The 17912-nt window shown below is 43.8% G+C and overlaps 2 protein-coding genes across 6 annotated transcripts in view; both read right to left on the reverse strand.

The window, feature by feature from the left end:
• Window positions 1-14676, reverse strand: part of LOC126925659 (uncharacterized) — a 30065-nt gene extending 15389 nt beyond the window's left edge. Inside the window, exons 1-2 of one of the 2 annotated variants that reach the window (XM_050741454.1) lie at window positions 14585-14676; window positions 8062-8238 (exon numbers count right to left, since the gene is read on the reverse strand). In XM_050741454.1, the coding sequence (XP_050597411.1) occupies window positions 8062-8166 (105 nt within the window). In that variant the 5' untranslated portion in view covers window positions 8167-8238; window positions 14585-14676. Of the gene's footprint in view, window positions 1-8061; window positions 8257-14584 lie in introns of those variants that run through there. The other variant, XM_050741453.1, reaches the window with a different exon arrangement.
• Window positions 155-5147, reverse strand: LOC126925654 (uncharacterized). 4 transcript variants are annotated; one of them, XM_050741437.1, is made up of 4 exons: window positions 5087-5147; window positions 4322-4392; window positions 1017-4204; window positions 155-814 (listed from the first exon to the last, which is right to left on the reverse strand). In XM_050741437.1, exons 1-3 carry the CDS (start codon window positions 5142-5144, stop codon window positions 2846-2848), a joined length of 1488 nt encoding a protein of 495 aa, XP_050597394.1. In that variant the 5' UTR covers window positions 5145-5147; the 3' UTR covers window positions 155-814; window positions 1017-2845. The 4 variants fall into 4 exon arrangements, with proteins under 4 accessions (XP_050597394.1, XP_050597392.1, XP_050597391.1 ...); XM_050741435.1 differs by having other exon boundaries at window positions 1017-1291; window positions 1363-4392; XM_050741434.1 differs by having other exon boundaries at window positions 1017-4392.
• Window positions 14677-17912: the final 3236 nt, after the last annotated feature.

A 17912-nucleotide genomic window follows, 5' to 3' on the forward strand; every position in this document is an offset into this window, starting at 1 on the left:
GGCTCTTACAATTGAGCTTAGTCTCTTGGTGGACGTAGCACGATATGATACTTAATAGAATAAGCGAATGTTTTGCAATGTCGCGGATCGACTTGAATTTTGACTCAATGTGTAACGTTCGACGCGTCACAAGGAACTCTTCGACTTTAGATAATTTCTTTGTCTCATCTTTAAGACGACCCCCACTATACTTAGGTCACGCCACCGTTCGCGCCTATGATCACGTATGTCTGTTCTTGCGTGGAAAACGTAACGGACCAAATTCGACGTTTCGAGAACTCGCTGCTTGGCGACAGCTATGCGCTCGTCGATACATTGTATATGATCCGGCGGTCAGATAAGACGATCTGACTGAGACATTGTAGGGCCGCGAGTGACGGTTAAAAAATACAGCCTGCGTTAAGCTTCGTGGCGTAACATCCTCCCCCCGTTGAGAGGGTACCGATCAAATGATATGATGTGGAGTCAGGTGCGTCGCTGGCGAATCTCCTTCGCTCCGTGTGGGTGGTCGGACTCGTCTGGATCTGGGTGAATGGGTAAGGGGACCAGTCTTTTGACGCCACGATCCAGGGTAGTTGTTGCCGTCTGCACGGTGGCGGTCCGTATGATTCCGTCGACTCCTGGATGGACCTTGATCACGCGGCCCAAAGGCCATTGCATGGATGGTACGTTATCCTCCCTGAGGACTACTACGGTGCCTACTCGGATGTCGTGACTGCCCTTGCTCCATTTATTTCGGATGTTCAGCTCGTTCAGGTATTCTCGATGCCAGCGGCGCTAGAAATGTTGTTTGACCCTTTGAATGTGTTGCCAGCTGGAGAGACGATTGGATGGAGTGTCCCGGAAATCTCGTTCTCGAAAGCTTGTTAGTGCATCTCCGATGAGGAAGTGACCGGGAGTAAGGACAAGAAGATCGTTTGGGTCAGATGATATTGGAGTCAGAGGACGGGAGTTGAGGATAAACTCGATTTCAATGATCAGTGTGTTCAAATTTTCGTAAGTTAAGAGCTCGTTACCTGCGACACGTCTGAGATGTCGTTTGAAGGACTTCACCGCAGCCTCCCACAGCCCGCCGAAGTGAGGTGAGTTGGGAGGAATGTAGTGCCATTCGATTCGTCGATCGGCTAAAAAGGACTGAATCTTTACCTTATGATCGTCGGACTGCAGGAGGTTTCGGAGCTCTCGTAATTCATTGTTGGCGCCAACGAAGTTGGTGCCGTTGTCAGAATAAATTGTTACACAGAATCCTCGGCGAGCGATGAATCTTCGCAGAGCAGCAATGAAGGCCTCGCTGGTGAGATCGGTGACCAGCTCGAGGTGGACTGCTTTAACTGCAAGGCATACGAAGATTGCTACATATACCTTGATTTTTCGTCGGTTGCGATCCTTTCGTTCCTTGATCTAGAACGGTCCGCAATAATCGATTCCGACGTTAGTAAATGGACGAGATTCCGTTATCCGTGCAACTGGAAGGTCGCCCATTACGTACTCTACTGGAGGTGGATTGGCTCGGCAGCAACGTACGCACTTCTTCAGCGTGCTCCAAACTTGACTACGGCCGTCGATAGGCCAGTAAGATCTCCTTAGGGCATGAGCCTTAGGTAGCTTGAGTTCCGGAGTGGAGATTTAGGAGGTGTTCATGCTCGATTATGAGTGCTGTAACTGAGGATTTGGGTAGAATGATTGAGTGTTTTTGAGTGAAGGGCATTGGTGAATGACTGAGTCGGCCTCCGACTCGCAATATCTCGTCCTTGTCCAGAAATGGATTGAGTCGTTGCAGCTTCCCCTTCACTGCAGCATTTCGATCTGTGCGGAGAGTACGTATTTCATCTGGAAAATAACAGAGTTGTAACAATTTGACCAATTTGTTATGCGCATCGGTTAAATTATGTGTGGTTAGAGGTCCCCCCCGATCTTGTTTTTGCCTCCATCTGAGGCAACGAGCGGCAATTCTTATCAGCTTGGGCCAAGAAGAATATCTCTCCAGTAGACTGTGGTCAGGCGGAGTCACGGACAGACATGTTGCCTTCTTTTGCTCTGGTATTTCAACTAATGGTACTGGGTTCCACGACGGCCAGTATTTTTCAGGTTGTTGGAGCCATTCTGGTCCATGTTGCCAAATGGTAGATCGCAGGAAGTCTTGGGGTGATTGGCCTCGAGATATGAGATCGGCAGGGTTATCGGTAGTGGGAATGTGGCGCCAATCTGAGGTGTGAGTCTTTTGTTGAATCTCTGTCACACGATTGGCGATGAAAGTTTTCAGCGTGTGAGGTGATGTATTAATCCAGTGTAGAACGATTGTAGAATCAGTCCAGTAAACGGTCCGAGAAATGTTGCTTGGTAACGCTTGAAGGACTGTAGTGGCCAATGATGCGAGAAGAAGTGCTCCACTCAGTTCCAGCCTTGGAATGGTTTGTGATTTGAGTGGAGCCACCTTTGACCTTGCAGTGAGGAGTCGTGTCCAAACATGACCATCCGGAGCGATGGTGCGAAGGTAGACGCATGCCCCATACGCCCTTTCGCTGGCGTCGCAGAATCCGTGTAATTCGATTTCCGCTGCAGTCTTGATTATAGTTTTACGTGGAAACTTCACGTTATTTAACAAAGGTAGCTGTGAATAATATTTGCTCCATTCTGTGTGTACGTCAGCCGAAAGAGATTCGTCCCAGTCAAGTTTTAAAGTCCAAAGTCGTTGGAGCAACATCTTAGCGCGAACGATCACTGGTGCCAGTAATCTAAGAGGGTCGTAGATCTTGGCAATTTCGGAGCTGATTGTTCTCTTCGTAATTCGAGAGGCGGTAGGATTGATTTTGACGGAATATAGGATCGAATCGTCAAAGGAATATCAAACAACACCCAGAGTTTTGAAAGTTTGCGATTCGCCTAGTAGCAGCTTATCGTTTATGTCCTGCTCGGAAAGTCCTCGTAGCAGTTCCCGGTCGTTCCCTGCCCATTTTCGGATGTTTAAGCCGGCTAGTTTAAGCAATTCTATGAGCTCCGTTCTCAGTAGTTGTGCCTCGTTCTTTGTATCAGCTCCTGTGAGAACATCGTCGACGTAGAAGTCTCGCTGTAAGACCATCGCTGCTCGTGGGTATCGATGTCCCTCGTCGTCTGCCAGTTGTTTGAGGCACCGAATGGCTAGATAGGGGGCCGCTGACAGCCCGAATGTCACTGTGTTAAGTTGATAGGTGTCAACTTCTCCGTCAGAGTTGCGCCACAAGATTTGTTGGAATTTCCGATCCTCTGGACGCACAAGAAATTGTCGATACATCTTATCGACATCGCCTGTAATGACATACTGATGAAAACGAAATCTTAAAAGGATAAGAAATATGTCGTCTTGTAGTTTCGGTCCCGTATGAAGTACGTCGTTTAATGAAACTCCGGTGGTGGTTGGTGCAGATCCGTCAAACACAACTCGGAGTTTTGTAGTCCGGCTGGATTCTTTGATCACGCCGTGATGTGGCAGAAAATATCCGTCGTCCGTGCAGTGGTCCGTGGTGATCTTCGTCATATGTCCTAATTCCAAGTATTCTTGTATTACGGCGTGATAGTCGGCTTCGAATTGTTTGTCTCGTTGGAATCGATGGCAGAGGGAAGTGAGTCGCTTCATTGCCATGGCTTTCGAAGATCCAAGCGGAGGAGTTGTTTCGTTGAATGGGAGAGCGACAACGTATCGCCCTTCGTTGTTGCGTTGAACGTGATTTCGAAAGTGCTCCTCGCACTGTCGTTCCGATTCTGAAATTCGTGCGGTGGGCGGTCCCTCGTCGATTTCCCAAAAACGGGCGAGGTCCGCCTGTAAAGCCGTCGTGGAGGTGTGAAATGCGTATGCTAATGATTGTGAGGTTGGGCTCCCCCCGATGACCCATCCGAATCTCGTCTTTTGCAGACGCAAGTCGGGCCCGTTTGCTTGACTGATATCAAGTTGGCCGACACAGAGTGATGCTAGTGTTGGTCCGGCGCTCAACAATATTTCGATCGGAGCAGGTCTATAGAATCTTGGATCGGCTAATTGGAGATTCCTAGGTATCTGTATCGTTGAGCGATCTACGGGTTGGTTTGGGACCCAAGACGCGATAGTCGGTATGATCAGAAACGTCAAGTTGCGTTCGTATGTGCCGTCAATAGAGGTGATCGTGGCCGTGATGTAGCGTTTCGAGGTCGTCGATAACGTATTGAGTGCTCCGATTGGGACCGAACATTTCTGTTGATTGAGTTTTAATGAGTTAGCGTGCCTTTCGGTGATAAAGTTCATGCTAGAGCCGGTATCTAGCAGAGCTCTACAACGCACTGGTTGAATTTCATTATTCAAGATGTTGACCTGCGCTGTGACTAACAAGTCGTGTTGCAATGGTTCAAAAGGGAGCGGGGTCGATGAGTCCGTTTTCTGTGGTTCGGTCCCTAACAGGCTCGTCTGATGACGTCATTGTTTTCCGTGTCGTTTAGGACTGGACGATATGGTCGATCCCGATACCGCCGATCGCGGTAACCGAGATTCGCGTGTCGGGGATGTTCGCGGAGACGTTCGGGGAGACGTTCGGGGAGACGTTCGGGGAGACGTTCGGGGAGACGTTCGGGGAGACGCTCGGGGAGAATCTCGGGGAGACTCTCGGCGAGAATACCGGCGAGACGCTCGGGGAGACGAAGATGAGCGTCTCGAACGATGTGACGAACGCGGGGACGGTGAACTGGGCGAAGATCGACCGCTGGATGATCGGTCGCTTGACGATCGACCGCTCGATGTTCGGCCGACACGTGTTCGTGTTTTGCTATGCCCCTGGCCTTGATGCAGATACGTGTGATGTCGCTGTCTACAGATGCGTAGTCTACAGTTGCCTAAACAATTGGTACAGAGCGACGCCCTTTTGGCGATTTCCAGGCGTTCTTTGGGCGTCTTCGTTTTGAAGACATGGCAATTCCATAATTCGTGTTGTCCGTGGCAGTTCGGACACAACAACGTATTATGTGTAGTTACGAATGTATAGCTTCGCGGCGCGTCCTGTCGCCGACGGTCGTGTTGATCGGACGCCCCTTTTTTGACGGTTAATGATGAACACGCTCTGTCGCTATTCGTCCGTGTTTTCAGAAAATCTACTAAATGCGTATATGGCGGCAATTTCTTGTCCGGTAGGGTATGTTGCCATTCGCGAACAATGGCTGAGGGTAACTTCGACGTGACAAGCTTTATGAGAATGGCGTTTGACGTGACTGGGTCCCCGAGTCTTTCTAACGCTTGGAGATGTACTTTGACTGTCTCGATAAGATCATCTATAGCTTCGGGTGTTTCTTTAGTTATTTTGGGATAGTCGAAAAGCAAATCCCAGTGACGCATGCAGATCTGACGGTGGCAGTCGAATTTTTCCCTAAGAGCGTCCATGGCGATTGCGTAATTTGCGTCGGTGATGGGTAATGACTGTATGCTTCGCGCGGCCCAGCCAGTCAGGGCTGTTCGGAGATGATGAAATTTCTGAACCGGTGCTAAATTTTCATTTCTATCTATCGCTGATGAGAAGGCATCGTGAAACGACTGCCAATCTTCGAGGGCGCCATCAAATGTAGGTATGCGAACCTCCGGTAGTTTGAGCGACGCGGACTCGCGGCCGACGGCTGATTCGCCGCTTGTCGACTGTGACGGCGTACTTCGTCGTGTATTGATTAATTGTTTGGCTACTCGGCATTGCAGCCTTTCGTATTCTTCCGCTAGCTCACTGCCGCGCGCGATCTCTCCCTCGTCTAAAGTTACGATCTGGTGTTGTAATGCACGGATTTCCTTCTCGAAGGTTTCTAGACGTTCTTTAATTTGAAGCAAGTCGATCTCGTCCGGACAGCCTGATTGTTCGATGTCTTCCAGTTTTTTTGCGAGGCGTGTAAACTGGGCGCTACAGTAGCCCCGGCGACGACGCAAGTTGGCGAGCTCGTCTCCGGTTGCCATTATTTTTTATGTGATTGATAGTGAAATCGTTTGGACTTACTTCTGTTGGCGATTGTCCACCTTGCGGTAGGAGGATGTGTGGTTGCGTTTCAACCACCGAATTATACCTCTTCAAATGTGCCGACCCTTAACGTTACTGACCTCGCTGGGGTGGTAACGTTTCCGCTGCTGGTTGTGTTGGATTCACGTGGCACTGTATTGTAGTGGGTGTCACTGGCGTGCACTCTTCACTTGACACTGAATCCGGCTCGAAGGACCATGTAAGATTCGAGCTATCGCGGGGAGATGCGGTCGTTAGAATACGCGTCAACGAGAGTCGTAAATTCCCGTTACGATTAGAATAATCGAGACCACGAATAGTTCGATTCCCGTATTTCGGTTAGGATAATCGGGGTGGTTGATGCGGTATAACACTGAGAGTCACAGAATTATAATAATGTATATTTCCAACAATTAGTCTACACGATTGAAAAGATATCAACAATTAACAACTTTATCGCACGCAGATAATATAGATGTATACAATATAGAGCAAGGCTCTTACAATTGAGCTTAGTCTCTTGGTGGACGTAGCACGATATGATACTTAATAGAATAAGCGAATGTTTTGCAATGTCGCGGATCGACTTGAATTTTGACTCAATGTGTAACGTTCGACGCGTCACAAGGAACTCTTCGACTTTAGATGATTTCTTTGTCTCGTCTTTAAGACGACCCCCACTATACTTAGGTTACGCCACCGTTCGCGCCTATGATCACGTATGTCTGTTCTTGCGTGGAAAACGTAACGGACCAAATTCGACGTTTCGAGAATTCGCTGCTTGGCGACAGCTATGCGCTCGTCGATACATTGTATATGATCCGGCGGTCAGATAAGACGATCTGACTGAGACATTGTAGGGCCGCGAGTGACGGTTAGAAAATACAGCCTGCGTTAAGCCTCGTGGCGGAACAACATACTTTAGTTGGTTTGCCTTCCAGATAGATTGTTTGAACTCTGTTTTCTCCAGGAGTTAATTGTATTGGTCTCTGAAATAAAATGGTTTTGTCATTTAGTCGTAATCTGTCATTGGATATTGAATAGTTATACTTCTCTAAACATGGTAGCCCAATGATTCCGTCTTCAATGATTGGGAAGTTGTCCGGTACTATGTGAAAGATGTGGTCTTGTCCAAAAATTCGTTTCGTTACGCATTCGTTCGTTTCGTATTTGTCTCGTCCCATAGAAAATTTTTGTCTAGGCCCTATTTGTATCGCGTTGACAGTTTTGTTACGTTTCACTAGGTTTATCCCTGCTCCTGTGTCGACCAGAAATACTCGCTCTGTGGTTCGGGTTGATAAAGGTATTGTGAGTAATCTTCCTGTGGTGATGTTGACTCGTATGTTTCGCGCGGTTCGTCTATACTCTGGTTTGATGTTACTTCTCGTGTTTCGTCCCTTTCCTGGTCTGCTTGAATTCTTGCGGGTGGTCGGTCGTACTGGCTCGGTTGTAGAAAATTTTGGCATTTGTTGGCCATGTGTCCCAGCTTTCCGCATTTGAAACACTTCATTTGCGCGCGTTCAGCGTGTGGCCTATTCTCTACTCGGTCAAATGTGGTAGGTTTCTGAGCTACTAGTGCGTTAGGCGATCTAGATAGTGTATTGGATCGTCTTACCTGTATTGATTGATTGTTGAGGCGATTACTAGCGGAAGGCAAGCGACTACTTGACCAATTGGCTTGCCGTTCTTCTCGTGAGTAGCGTTCTAAGTCGGCTGCTTTCTTTTCAGCTTCTTCAAGATTCACGGGTTCAATGATTAATAATGTTCGGCCTATGTCGCGCCTGAGTCCCTTTAGGTACACACGGACAATCTTCTTTGTAGTTTCTTCGATCATTAGCTTGCGTAGAAGTGGTTGTGGGTACTCGTTGGTTACTGCGTACAGTAAACGGTTGAGTATTCTTCTGAACCGAATATTAAAACTCTGCACTGATTCTTCCCGTCCCTGTCTCAACTCTTTTAATTGTTCCCGATATTCTTCCGAAGTCACTTGAGCTGCCACATTGTTCCTCAGTGCGTTGTACAGATCACTGTAGCACTCAATGAGGATGTTGCGGATACTTTGAGCTGCTATTCCTACGATTTTTTCTACCTTTATTGCTTTTAGCAATAAATCTTGCTCCATGCAACGGTCTTTCATACTGCTCACTTCTTTGATGAATTCTTCCACACCTACGTCATCGTCTCCGTTGAGCATTGGAATACAACGTATTGCATCCTTAACTCGTAGAGTGGAAAGAGCGGGTGGAAAATAGCCTCTTTCTTCAACCTCGGGTTGTTCGGTGTCGATGTGCGCAGGTGGAATGCCTGGAACCGTTAACCCGGTCGGTTCGCGTGCCCTAACCGTACTCCCGGTGCGATTAATCGCCGTCGATTCACTTTCGTTGCCTTCGGTAATGATGGAACCAGAGTCATCGGTCGCAAGGGATCCGAACCCAGTCCGTAGCTCTGCGACGGTTCTCCCAAGACTTCCGAATTCTGTTATCCAGTATCTATTTGTTTCGTCACTTTGCATAGACAAACGTAATATATCCTCTTGTAAACGGGCAATACTCTCTTGCTGTTTTTGAATACTATTCAATATTGTTCGCAACGTTGGATCCGTTGAGGTAGAAGTTTGAGGTTCGTTTGTCTTAGACATCTTCCTGCTTTCGGACGAAGATGAGTCTTGGCTACTGAAGCTAGATTTTCTTTCACGGTAACGTACGAAGGAATCCAGTTTACCTTCCTTTGTCACTTCACTCGGTTCGTGATAGTTACTTCGTTGTTGCGGATGACCGTAGTCCCAAATAATTCTATCTTCCGTAGATGATGAATGTCTTTTGGTTTCCGAACAAACACTTTTCACTATCCTGGCAGTAATCGCCAAAAATGTCACGTAAAATAAAAAGCAGGAGGCTCGAACGAAAAGAAAAAAATTAAGGTAACAAAAAAAACAAGAGAATTTATTTCTTGTATTCTGAATTTACACTGACTGCGATTTTGTTCTGAGCTCCAGCCGTGACTTTCCAAGACTGAAGCTCTTACAATTTGACTTTCGGTAGGACCTGTTTCTTCTTTGTTTGTCAGCCCTCAATATCCCCACTACCCTGTAGGCGTACGTGACCGTTGTCACACTTCTAGGACATTCGGTGGAAGGACCGTTGGGATACAGATGACTCATTAGGCACTTCGGCGATATACATTGTCGCCAAGGCCGCCACATTTTTATCTCCATCATCGGTCCATCGGATTGGAATCGTGACACCATCCTGCCCGCGGTGTGTGTGTGTCCTGGTCTCTGACGTGATTTACGTTACATACCCCCTCCTTAGATTGATTTTGATCCTCCAAAATCTTAATGTTTCTTCAGGATTGTTTTATGGACGCTAATTGGTTAAAAGTGTGTTTTCTTCTTTGTCTTAATCAGCAAAACAAAAACAAAAAAAATGCATAACAGCTACTTATGAAGAAGGTGAAGACCGTCCTGGTAAATAAGGTTTAATACGATTACCATGTATTTTCCTAATCGAGTCATTCACCATTATTTCGTAATAAGGGGTTTTTACTTTTTCAATGGCATATGGTCCTAGCCAATCAGTATCCAACTTGTGTTCTTTATGATCATTATGAACTAATACTAAATCTCCTTCTCTAAAAATGGATTGAGGTTTAATAATTTTTTTTCTTTGATCTCTTTGGTATCTTTGTTTACTCTTCATTAGAGTTTCTCTGGCCTTAAGTAGCTTGACATCCTATTCTCGTTTCCTGAAGCTAACCTCATCAGCGTATGTTCTTTGGGGATTTTGGGATATGGTAGAGGGGAGATTGGCCTTATGTCGAAATGTTAGTTCGAAAGGGGTATATCCAGTGGCATCATGAACCATAGTGTTATATGCTAGACACACAAAATTTAGGTTTTGATCCCATTCTGTTTCAGTGTCGTTTTGTATAGCTTTTAACATGTCGGATATTACAGCATGTGTTCGTTCTAGGCTTCCGTTGGATTGTGGGTGGAATGAGTTTTTATGTGTTTGATTCTAAATGCTTCTTCGTATCGTTGCATTAGTTCGCTAATTAAACTTTGTCCTCTGTTAGTTAATATACTTTTCGGTGCGGAGAATATATAAATGTAATGATTCAGTAAAGCATTCCAGATTGATTGAATCTGTTGTGTTTTTAGGGGCACAAGTATTAAATATTTAGTTAGTTCATCGTGTATAGAGAGAATGTATTAGTTTCCTATCTTGGTCTTTTTCAACGGACCTATCACATCCATAGCGATTTTGTCGTTAGGTTCTAACGGGGTGTCGGTTATCTGTGGTTCCTCCTGTCCTCTTATCCGAGTAATCTTTGATGTTTGACAAGTCGCGCAAGTTCCTATTCTGCTTTTTATTCTGTCCATTAGGTGTGGGATATTATATTTGTCTCTGATTCTGTCGTACGTCTTTTGTATTCCGGGATGTCCTACCAAGTCATGATTTTCTTTTAGTACTTGTTCTATTTCCTCTTCACTGAAACTCTGTATTGGTTCGTAAGCAAATTCTATGTCGTCGCGTTGATCATTGAAAAATAAAACAAATAGAAAGATAGGAATAGGAAGCAACAACTTAAACGCACAAGACAAAGCACACATAAAAAGATTTCTTTTAAGTATGTTTGATATTTTCTGTAACCATACGATTTCGTCATATGGGCCCAGATATGTTTTTGTTAACTGGAAAAAGTTGTCTTTGTTAGATGTTAGTTTCAATAATTTTGTTATTTCTTCTGATTTTTCCCAGTCTCTGAATTGTCTTAATAAAACGTCAGTTTGTGTTATCGCGTGTACTCTGGATAGGGTGTCAGCGGCTACGTTTTCCTTTCCCTTTACGTACTCTATATCGTATTCGTATTCCTCTAATCTCAATCTCCATCGAATCAATCGGCTAGAGGGGTCCTTGCAGTTGTGTAGCCATTTAAGGGCTTGGTGGTCTGTTTGAATTTTGAATTTGCGGCCTAATAAATATTGCCTAAATCTTTTAACTGCCCAAACGATGGCTAATAATTCCTTTTCCGTCGTGGTATAATTTCGTTCAGGGGGGTTTAATGTCCTTGAAATGAAGTAACAAGGGTGTCCGTCTTGTGAAAGGATGGCTCCTAAACCTTCATTACTGGCGTCCGTTGTTAATGTTGAGGTTATTCGGTGTATAAAGAGAGAAAAACGCGTGGATAAAGTGTAAAGTACAAAATATATATTTGATTTAATAGTGAAGTGTGATAATAAGTAGGAATACAATTTGAGCTGGTCCAGATCCGCACGCCTGCAGTGTTACTTTATGACTGAAAACCCCGAAGCCAACGTCGCCTGTCTACTGTTTATGGTCTGCCTCCCTGCTATTCTTTTGTCTATATGCTGTCGATGGCTTCAGCGCTTGAGAAAGCTAAAAAGACCAGATGTGGAGTTTTCCTAGAAGTGGTGACCACTTCAACAAGTTTTAAGATGGGGTTGGGCGCATAAGTAATTTCCTTGTACGTGTCGTTAAAATATATTAGCATGAGTTTAATCTGTGTTTTCTCTAATTCAGTGAAATCGTTATTTCCTATGCCGATTTTTGTTGCATTTTTAAAAATTTTGTAAAGTTTTCTGATCCAAAGTGTCTCGTCGTATTCTCCTAAATCGTTTCGAGTTAATTGGTAAAATGTTTGATCATTCGGTTTAATTTCTAAGAGTTTCAGGTTCTCGTTGTTGTTCTTCCATTCGTTGAATGAATTAGTGTGGTCAATTAATAGGTCGAGATTAACTATTTCATTGCGAGTTACCGCGTGAACCCTAGATAAGGCGTCTGCAGCTGTATTATCTTTACCCTTTGTGTATTCGATTTCATAGTTGTATTCTTCGAGTCTAAGTCTCCAACGAATCAGTCGACTAGAGGGGTCTTTGCAATTGTGTAGCCACTTAAGGGCTTGGTGGTCGATTCGAATAATGAAGCGTCGTCCTAACAAGTATTGCCTAAGTCTTTTCACGGCCCATACGATGGCCAAGAGTTTCTTTTCTGTCGTGGTATAGTTTCGTTCGGGTGGGTTTAGTGTCCTTGAAATGTAACAGCAAGGACGACCGTCTTGTGACAGTATTGCTCCTAGTCCTTCGTTACTTGCGTCGGTGGTTAGGGTAAAGTTAAAGTCTGGATAAGCTAGTATTGGGGAATTACAGAGTTTGTCCTTTAAAGTATCAAAGCTAGTCTGGTGTTTGTCAGTCCAATGGAATGGTGTGTCCTTTTTTGTTAAGTCTGTAAGGCTTTTCGCGATTTTAGAAAAATTCCGAATAAATTTGCGGTAATAACCTGCTAAACCTAAGAATGATTTAACGTCCGTGGCATTGCGGGGTAATCGAAAGTTTTTTACAGCGTCTAATTTCTTGGAGTTTGGTTCAACTCCTTCGGCTGAAACTACGTGGCCTAAGTATTCTAGTTCCGGTTTTACGAATTCGCACTTATCCGGTTGCAATTTAAGTCCTAATTCTCTGAGTTTCTGAAATACTATCGCGAGGTTTTCATTATGGTCTTGAATCGTTTTTTCGAATATCACTATGTCGTCCAAATAAACCAGGCAATATTTTCCTACAAGTCCAGTTAAGGCTCTGTCCATTAATCTTTGAAAAGTAGCGGGTGCGTTTTTAAGACCGAATGGCATTCGATTGAACTGAAAGTGGCCTTGCGGTGTCGAAAAAGCGGTGTATTTTTTGGATTTCTCGTTCATTGGAATTTGGTGGAATCCTGAGGATAAATCAAGCGCCGAAAAGAATTTCGCGTTTCCTAGTTGTGTCAAAATGTCGTCTATGTCAGGTAAAGGATAAGCGTCTTGTTCCGTGAGTTCATTTAGTTTCCTAAAATCAATGACTATCCTCCATTTCTGTTTTCCTGAGGCGTCTAATTTTTTCGGAACTACCCAACCGGAGAGTTATAAGGGGAATCTGATTCTTTTATAATATTTTTCTTTAACATGTCTCCTATTTGTCGCGAAATTTCGTCTCGATGACATTCCGGTGGTCTATACGATCATGTATTAATGATTTTATCTTTGGTTAATGAAATTGTGTGCTGGGTTAAATTAGTACAGGGCAAAAGGTCGGCTTCTAAATTAAAAATGTCAACGTAGTGGAGAATAATCTTTTCTATGGATTCGCGGATTGGCTTTTCAATGTGATCTGTTCTCACTAGGCTTTTTAGTTTTGATACGTTGGAAACATCATGAGAATTTTGAATATTATTAGAAATTTCAATGTTTTGCTCACCAGTGTTGATAAAACATACTTTAGTTGGTTTGCCTTCCAGATAGATTGTTTGAACTCTGTTTTCTCCAGGAGTTAATTGTATTGGTTTCTGAAATAAAATGGTTTTGTCATTTAGTCGGATTCTGTCATTGGATATTGAATAGTTATACTTCTCTAAACATGGTAGCCCAATGATTCCGTCTTCGATGATTGGGAAGTTGTCCGGTACTATGTGAAAGATGTGGTCTTGTCCAAAAATTCGTTTCGTTACGTATTCGTTCGTTTCGTATTTGTCTCGTCCCATAGAAAATTTTTGTCCAGGCCCTATTTGTATCGCGTTGACAGTTTTGTTACGTTTCACTAGGTTTATCGCTGCTCCTGTGTCGACCAGAAATACGCGCTCTGTGGTTCGGGTTGATAAAGGTTTTGTGAGTAATCTTCCTGTGGTGATGTTGACTCGTATGTTTCGCGCGGTTCGTCTATACTCTGGTTCGATGTTACTTCTCGTGTTTCGTCCCTATCCTGGACTGCTTGAATTCTTGCGGGTGGTCGGTCGTACTGGCTCGGTTGCAGAAAATTTTGCCATTTGTTGGCCACGTGTCCCAACTTTCCGCATTTGAAACACTTCATTTGCGCGCGTTCAGCGGGTGGCCTATTCTCTACTCGGTCAAATGTGGTAGGTTTCTGAGCTACTGGTGCGTTAGGCGATCTAGATAGTGTATTAGATCGTCTTACCTGCATTGATTGATTGTTGAGGCGATTACTAGCGGAAGGTAAGCGACTACTTGACCAATTGGCTTGCCGTTCTTCTCGTGAGTAGCGTTCTAAGTCGGCTGCTTTCTTTTCAGCTTCTTCAAGATTCACGGGTTCAATGATTAATAATGTTCGGCCTATGTCGCGCCTGAGTCCCTTTAGGTACACACGGACAATCTTCTTTGTAGTTTCTTCGATCATTAGCTTGCGTAGAAGTGGTTGCGGGTACTCGTTGGTTACTGCGTACAGTAAACGGTTGAATATTCTTCTGAACCGAATATAAAACTCTGCACTGATTCTTCCCGTCCCTGTCTCAACTCTTTTAATTGTTCCCGATATTCTTCCGAAGTCACTTGAGCTGCCAGATTGTTCCTCAGTGCGTTGTACAGATCGCTATAGCACTCAATGGCGATGTTGCGGATACTTTGAGCCGCCTTTCCTACGATTTTTCTACCTTTATTGCTTTTAGCAATAAATCTTGCTCCATGCAACGGTCTTTCATACTTCTCACTTCTTTGATGAATTCTTCGACACCTACGTCATCGTTTCCGTTGAGCATTGGAATGCAACGTATTGCATCCTTAACTCGTAGAGTGGAAAGAGCGGGTGGAAAATAGCCTCTTTCTTCAACCTCGGGTTGTTCGGTGTCGATGTGCGCAGGTGGGATGCCTGGAATCGTTTACCCGGTCGGTTCGCGTGCCCTAACCGTACTCCCGGTGCGATTAATCGCCGTCGATTCACTTTCCTTGCCTTCGATAATGATAGAACCAGAATCGTCGGTCGCAAGGGATCCGAACCCAGTCCGTAGCTCTGCGACGGTTCTCCCAAGGCTTCCGAATTCTGTTACCCAGTATCTATTTGTTTCGTCACTTTGCATAGACAAACGTAACATATCCTCTTGTAAACGGGCAAGACTCTCTTGCTGTTTTTGAATGCTATCCAATATTGTTCGCAACGTTGGATCCGTTGAGGTAGAGGTTTGAGATTCGTTTGTCTTAGACATCTTGCTGCTTTCGAACGAAGATGAGTCTTGGCTACTGAAGCTAGATTTTCTTTCACGGTAACGTATGAAGGAATCCAGTTTACCTTCCTTTGTCATTTCACTCGGTTCGTGATAGTTACTTCGTTGCTGCGGATGACCGTAGTCCCAAATAATTCTATCTTCCGTAGATGATGAATGTCTTTTGGTTTCCGAACAAACACTTTTCACTATCCTGGCAGGATCGCCAAAAATGTCACGTAAAATAAAAAACAGGGGGCTCGAACGAAAAGAAAAAATTACGGTAACAAAAAAAAACAAGAGAATTTATTTCTTGTATTCTGAATTTACATTGACTGCGATTTTGTTCTGAGCTCCAGCCGTGACTTTCCAAGACTGAAGCTCTTACAATTTGACTTTTGGTAGCATCTGTTTCTTCTTTGTTTTTCATCCCTCAATATCCCCACTACCCTGTAGGCGTGCGTGACCGTTGTCACGCTTCTAGAACATTCGGTGGAAGGACATTAGGATACAGATGACTCATTTGGCACTTGGCGATATACATTGTCGCCAGGGCCGCCACATCTCTATCTCCATCATCGGTCCATCGGATTTGAAGTATGCCGGTCGTGACATACCCCCCAGTTTAGATTGATCTTGGTCCTCTAAGATCGTAGTAGAATTGGTTGGATTTGTTTATAAATCGTAATTCCTATCCTGTGAATTTAAGACAACTAACCAAGGGTATTGTTACTAATGCTAGGGTCAGCATTATCCTGGAAAAAGTACGTTTTCAATCGGTTACCATGTATCTTTTCCGTAATATTGTCGATAGATATAATGTAGTAAGGAGTTTTCACATCATTGATTCTATAAGGTCCTAACCATTCAATGTGCAACTTATCTCTTTTATGGTCATTGTGAATTAAAACAAAGTCTCCTTTCCTAAACACGGTCTGAGTTTTAACAATCTTTCTTTCTTGGTCTCGCTTGTAGCGTTGCTTATTTTGAATAAGTGTTTTGTGAGCTGTTTCCCAATATTTATTTAACTGTTTTTGCCAAAGTGAGTACATATCGTCATAGGTAAATGTGGGGAATTTGGATATTGCGGAAGGTAAGTTCGCTTTTCGCCCAAAAGTCAATTCGAAGGGGGAGAATCCTGTTCCTTCGTGTTTTGCAGTGTTGTATCCTAAACAAATGAAATTAAGTACTTCGTCCCATTCTTTGTCATTGTCGTGTAACGCAGTACGAATTAAATCTTTAACCGAGGCATGTGTTCTTTCGAGGGATCCGTTACTCTGTGGGTGAAATGAAGTTGTTTTGACGTGTTTGATTTTAAAGGCCTCTTCCAATTTCGTCATTAAATCGCTAACAAAATTTTGTCCTTGGTCTGTCAGAATCGTCTTTGGTGCCGAAAATATGTAAATATAGTGCTCAATGAGCGCGTTAATTATAGATTCAGTTCGTTGCGTTTTAAGGGGAACAAGGATCAGATATTTCGTAAGTTCGTCGTGAATTGAAAGTATATATTGATTTCCGCGTTTGGTTTTCGTCATCGGTCCTATGATGTTCATAGCGATTTTGTCGTTAGGGTGAAGTGGTGTGTCTGAGATCTGTGGGGACTCTTTGGGTCTGATACGTGTTAGTTTCTCCTTTTGACATGTGTCGCATGTCTTCACGAAGTTTTCTACTCTTTCAAAAAGGCCGGGGATTTTGAACTTATCCTTAATCCGTTGATACGTTTTCTGTATCCCTAAATGTCCTACGGTGTCGTTATGGTTTTCCTTTATTGCTTGTAGTATTTCGCTTTCGTCTAGTTTTGTTGAGGTTATTCTGTGTATAAAGAGAGAAAAACGCGTGGATAAAGTGTAAGATACAAAGTATATATTTGACTTAATAATGAAATACAGGAATACAATTTGAGCTGGTCCAGATCCGCACGCTAGCAGTGTTACTTTATGACTGAAAACCCCGAAGCCAACGTCGCCTGTCTACTGTTTATGGTCTGCCTTCCTGCTATTCTTTTGTCTATATGCTGTCGATGGCTTCAGCGCTTGAGAAAATTAAAAGGACCAGATGTGGAGTTTTCGTAGAAGTGGTGACCACTTCAACAGTTAACGTAAATGTTTTCGTATAGTCGGGATATTTTAGTACTGGCGCTTGGCATAGTCTTTCTTTTCATGTATCGAAGCTAAGTTGTGTTTTGTCAGTCCAGTGGAATTGTATGTCTTTCTTAGTTAGTTCTGTTAACGGTTTGGCAATTTTTGAGAAATTTCTAATAAATTTCCTATATTATCCGGCTAGCCCAAGGAACGATTTTACATCCGTAGGATTTTTCGGTAGTTTGAAGTTCTTTACTGCTTCTATCTTTTTAGGGTTAGGTTTTACTCCGTCTGCTGTCACTACGTGTCCTAAATATTCCAATTCGGGTTTTAAGAATTCACATTTATCCGGTAGTATTTTTAGACCTACTTCCCTGAGTCTTTGGAGTATAATGGCTAAGTTTTTATTATGTTCCTCTATCGATTGCCCGAATATGATGATATCATCGAGATAGACGAAACAATGATTGTTAATTAAACCTCTTAACGCGGTATCCATCATTCTTTGAAAGGTAGCGGGTGCGTTCTTGAGCCCGAATGGCATTCTGTTATAGTGGAAGTGTCCTTGTGGTGTGCTAAATGCAGTGTATTTCCTCGAATTCTCATCCATGGGTATTTGATGGAATCCCGAGGATAAGTCTAAAGCGGAGAAATATTTTGCGTTCCCTAGTTGTGATAGTATATTGTCAATGTCGGGTAATGGATATGCGTCTTGGTCCGTTAATTCGTTTAACTTCCTAAAGTCAATCACTATTCGCCACTTTTGTTTCCCCGACGCGTCGATTTCCTTTGGAACGACCCAGACGGGAGAGTTATAGGGAGAGTCGGAGGGTTCTATAATCTTTTTGTCTAACATTTCCGTCATTTGTTTGTTTATT

This window comes from Bombus affinis, chromosome 16 (assembly GCF_024516045.1).
Source record: "Bombus affinis isolate iyBomAffi1 chromosome 16, iyBomAffi1.2, whole genome shotgun sequence".
Taxonomy (NCBI): Eukaryota; Metazoa; Arthropoda; class Insecta; order Hymenoptera; family Apidae; genus Bombus; species Bombus affinis.

Bases quoted from the DNA above. Each gene is read 5' to 3' on its own strand.
- LOC126925654 (XM_050741435.1), bottom strand. From the start codon at position 5,144: ATGGCAACATACCCTACCGGACAAGAAATTGCCGCCATATACGCATTT. The intron at 4,393-5,086 runs CTGAAAACACGG...TAGGGACCGAAC, and splicing joins ATACGCATTTAGTAGATTTT to CACAGAAAACGGACTCATCG.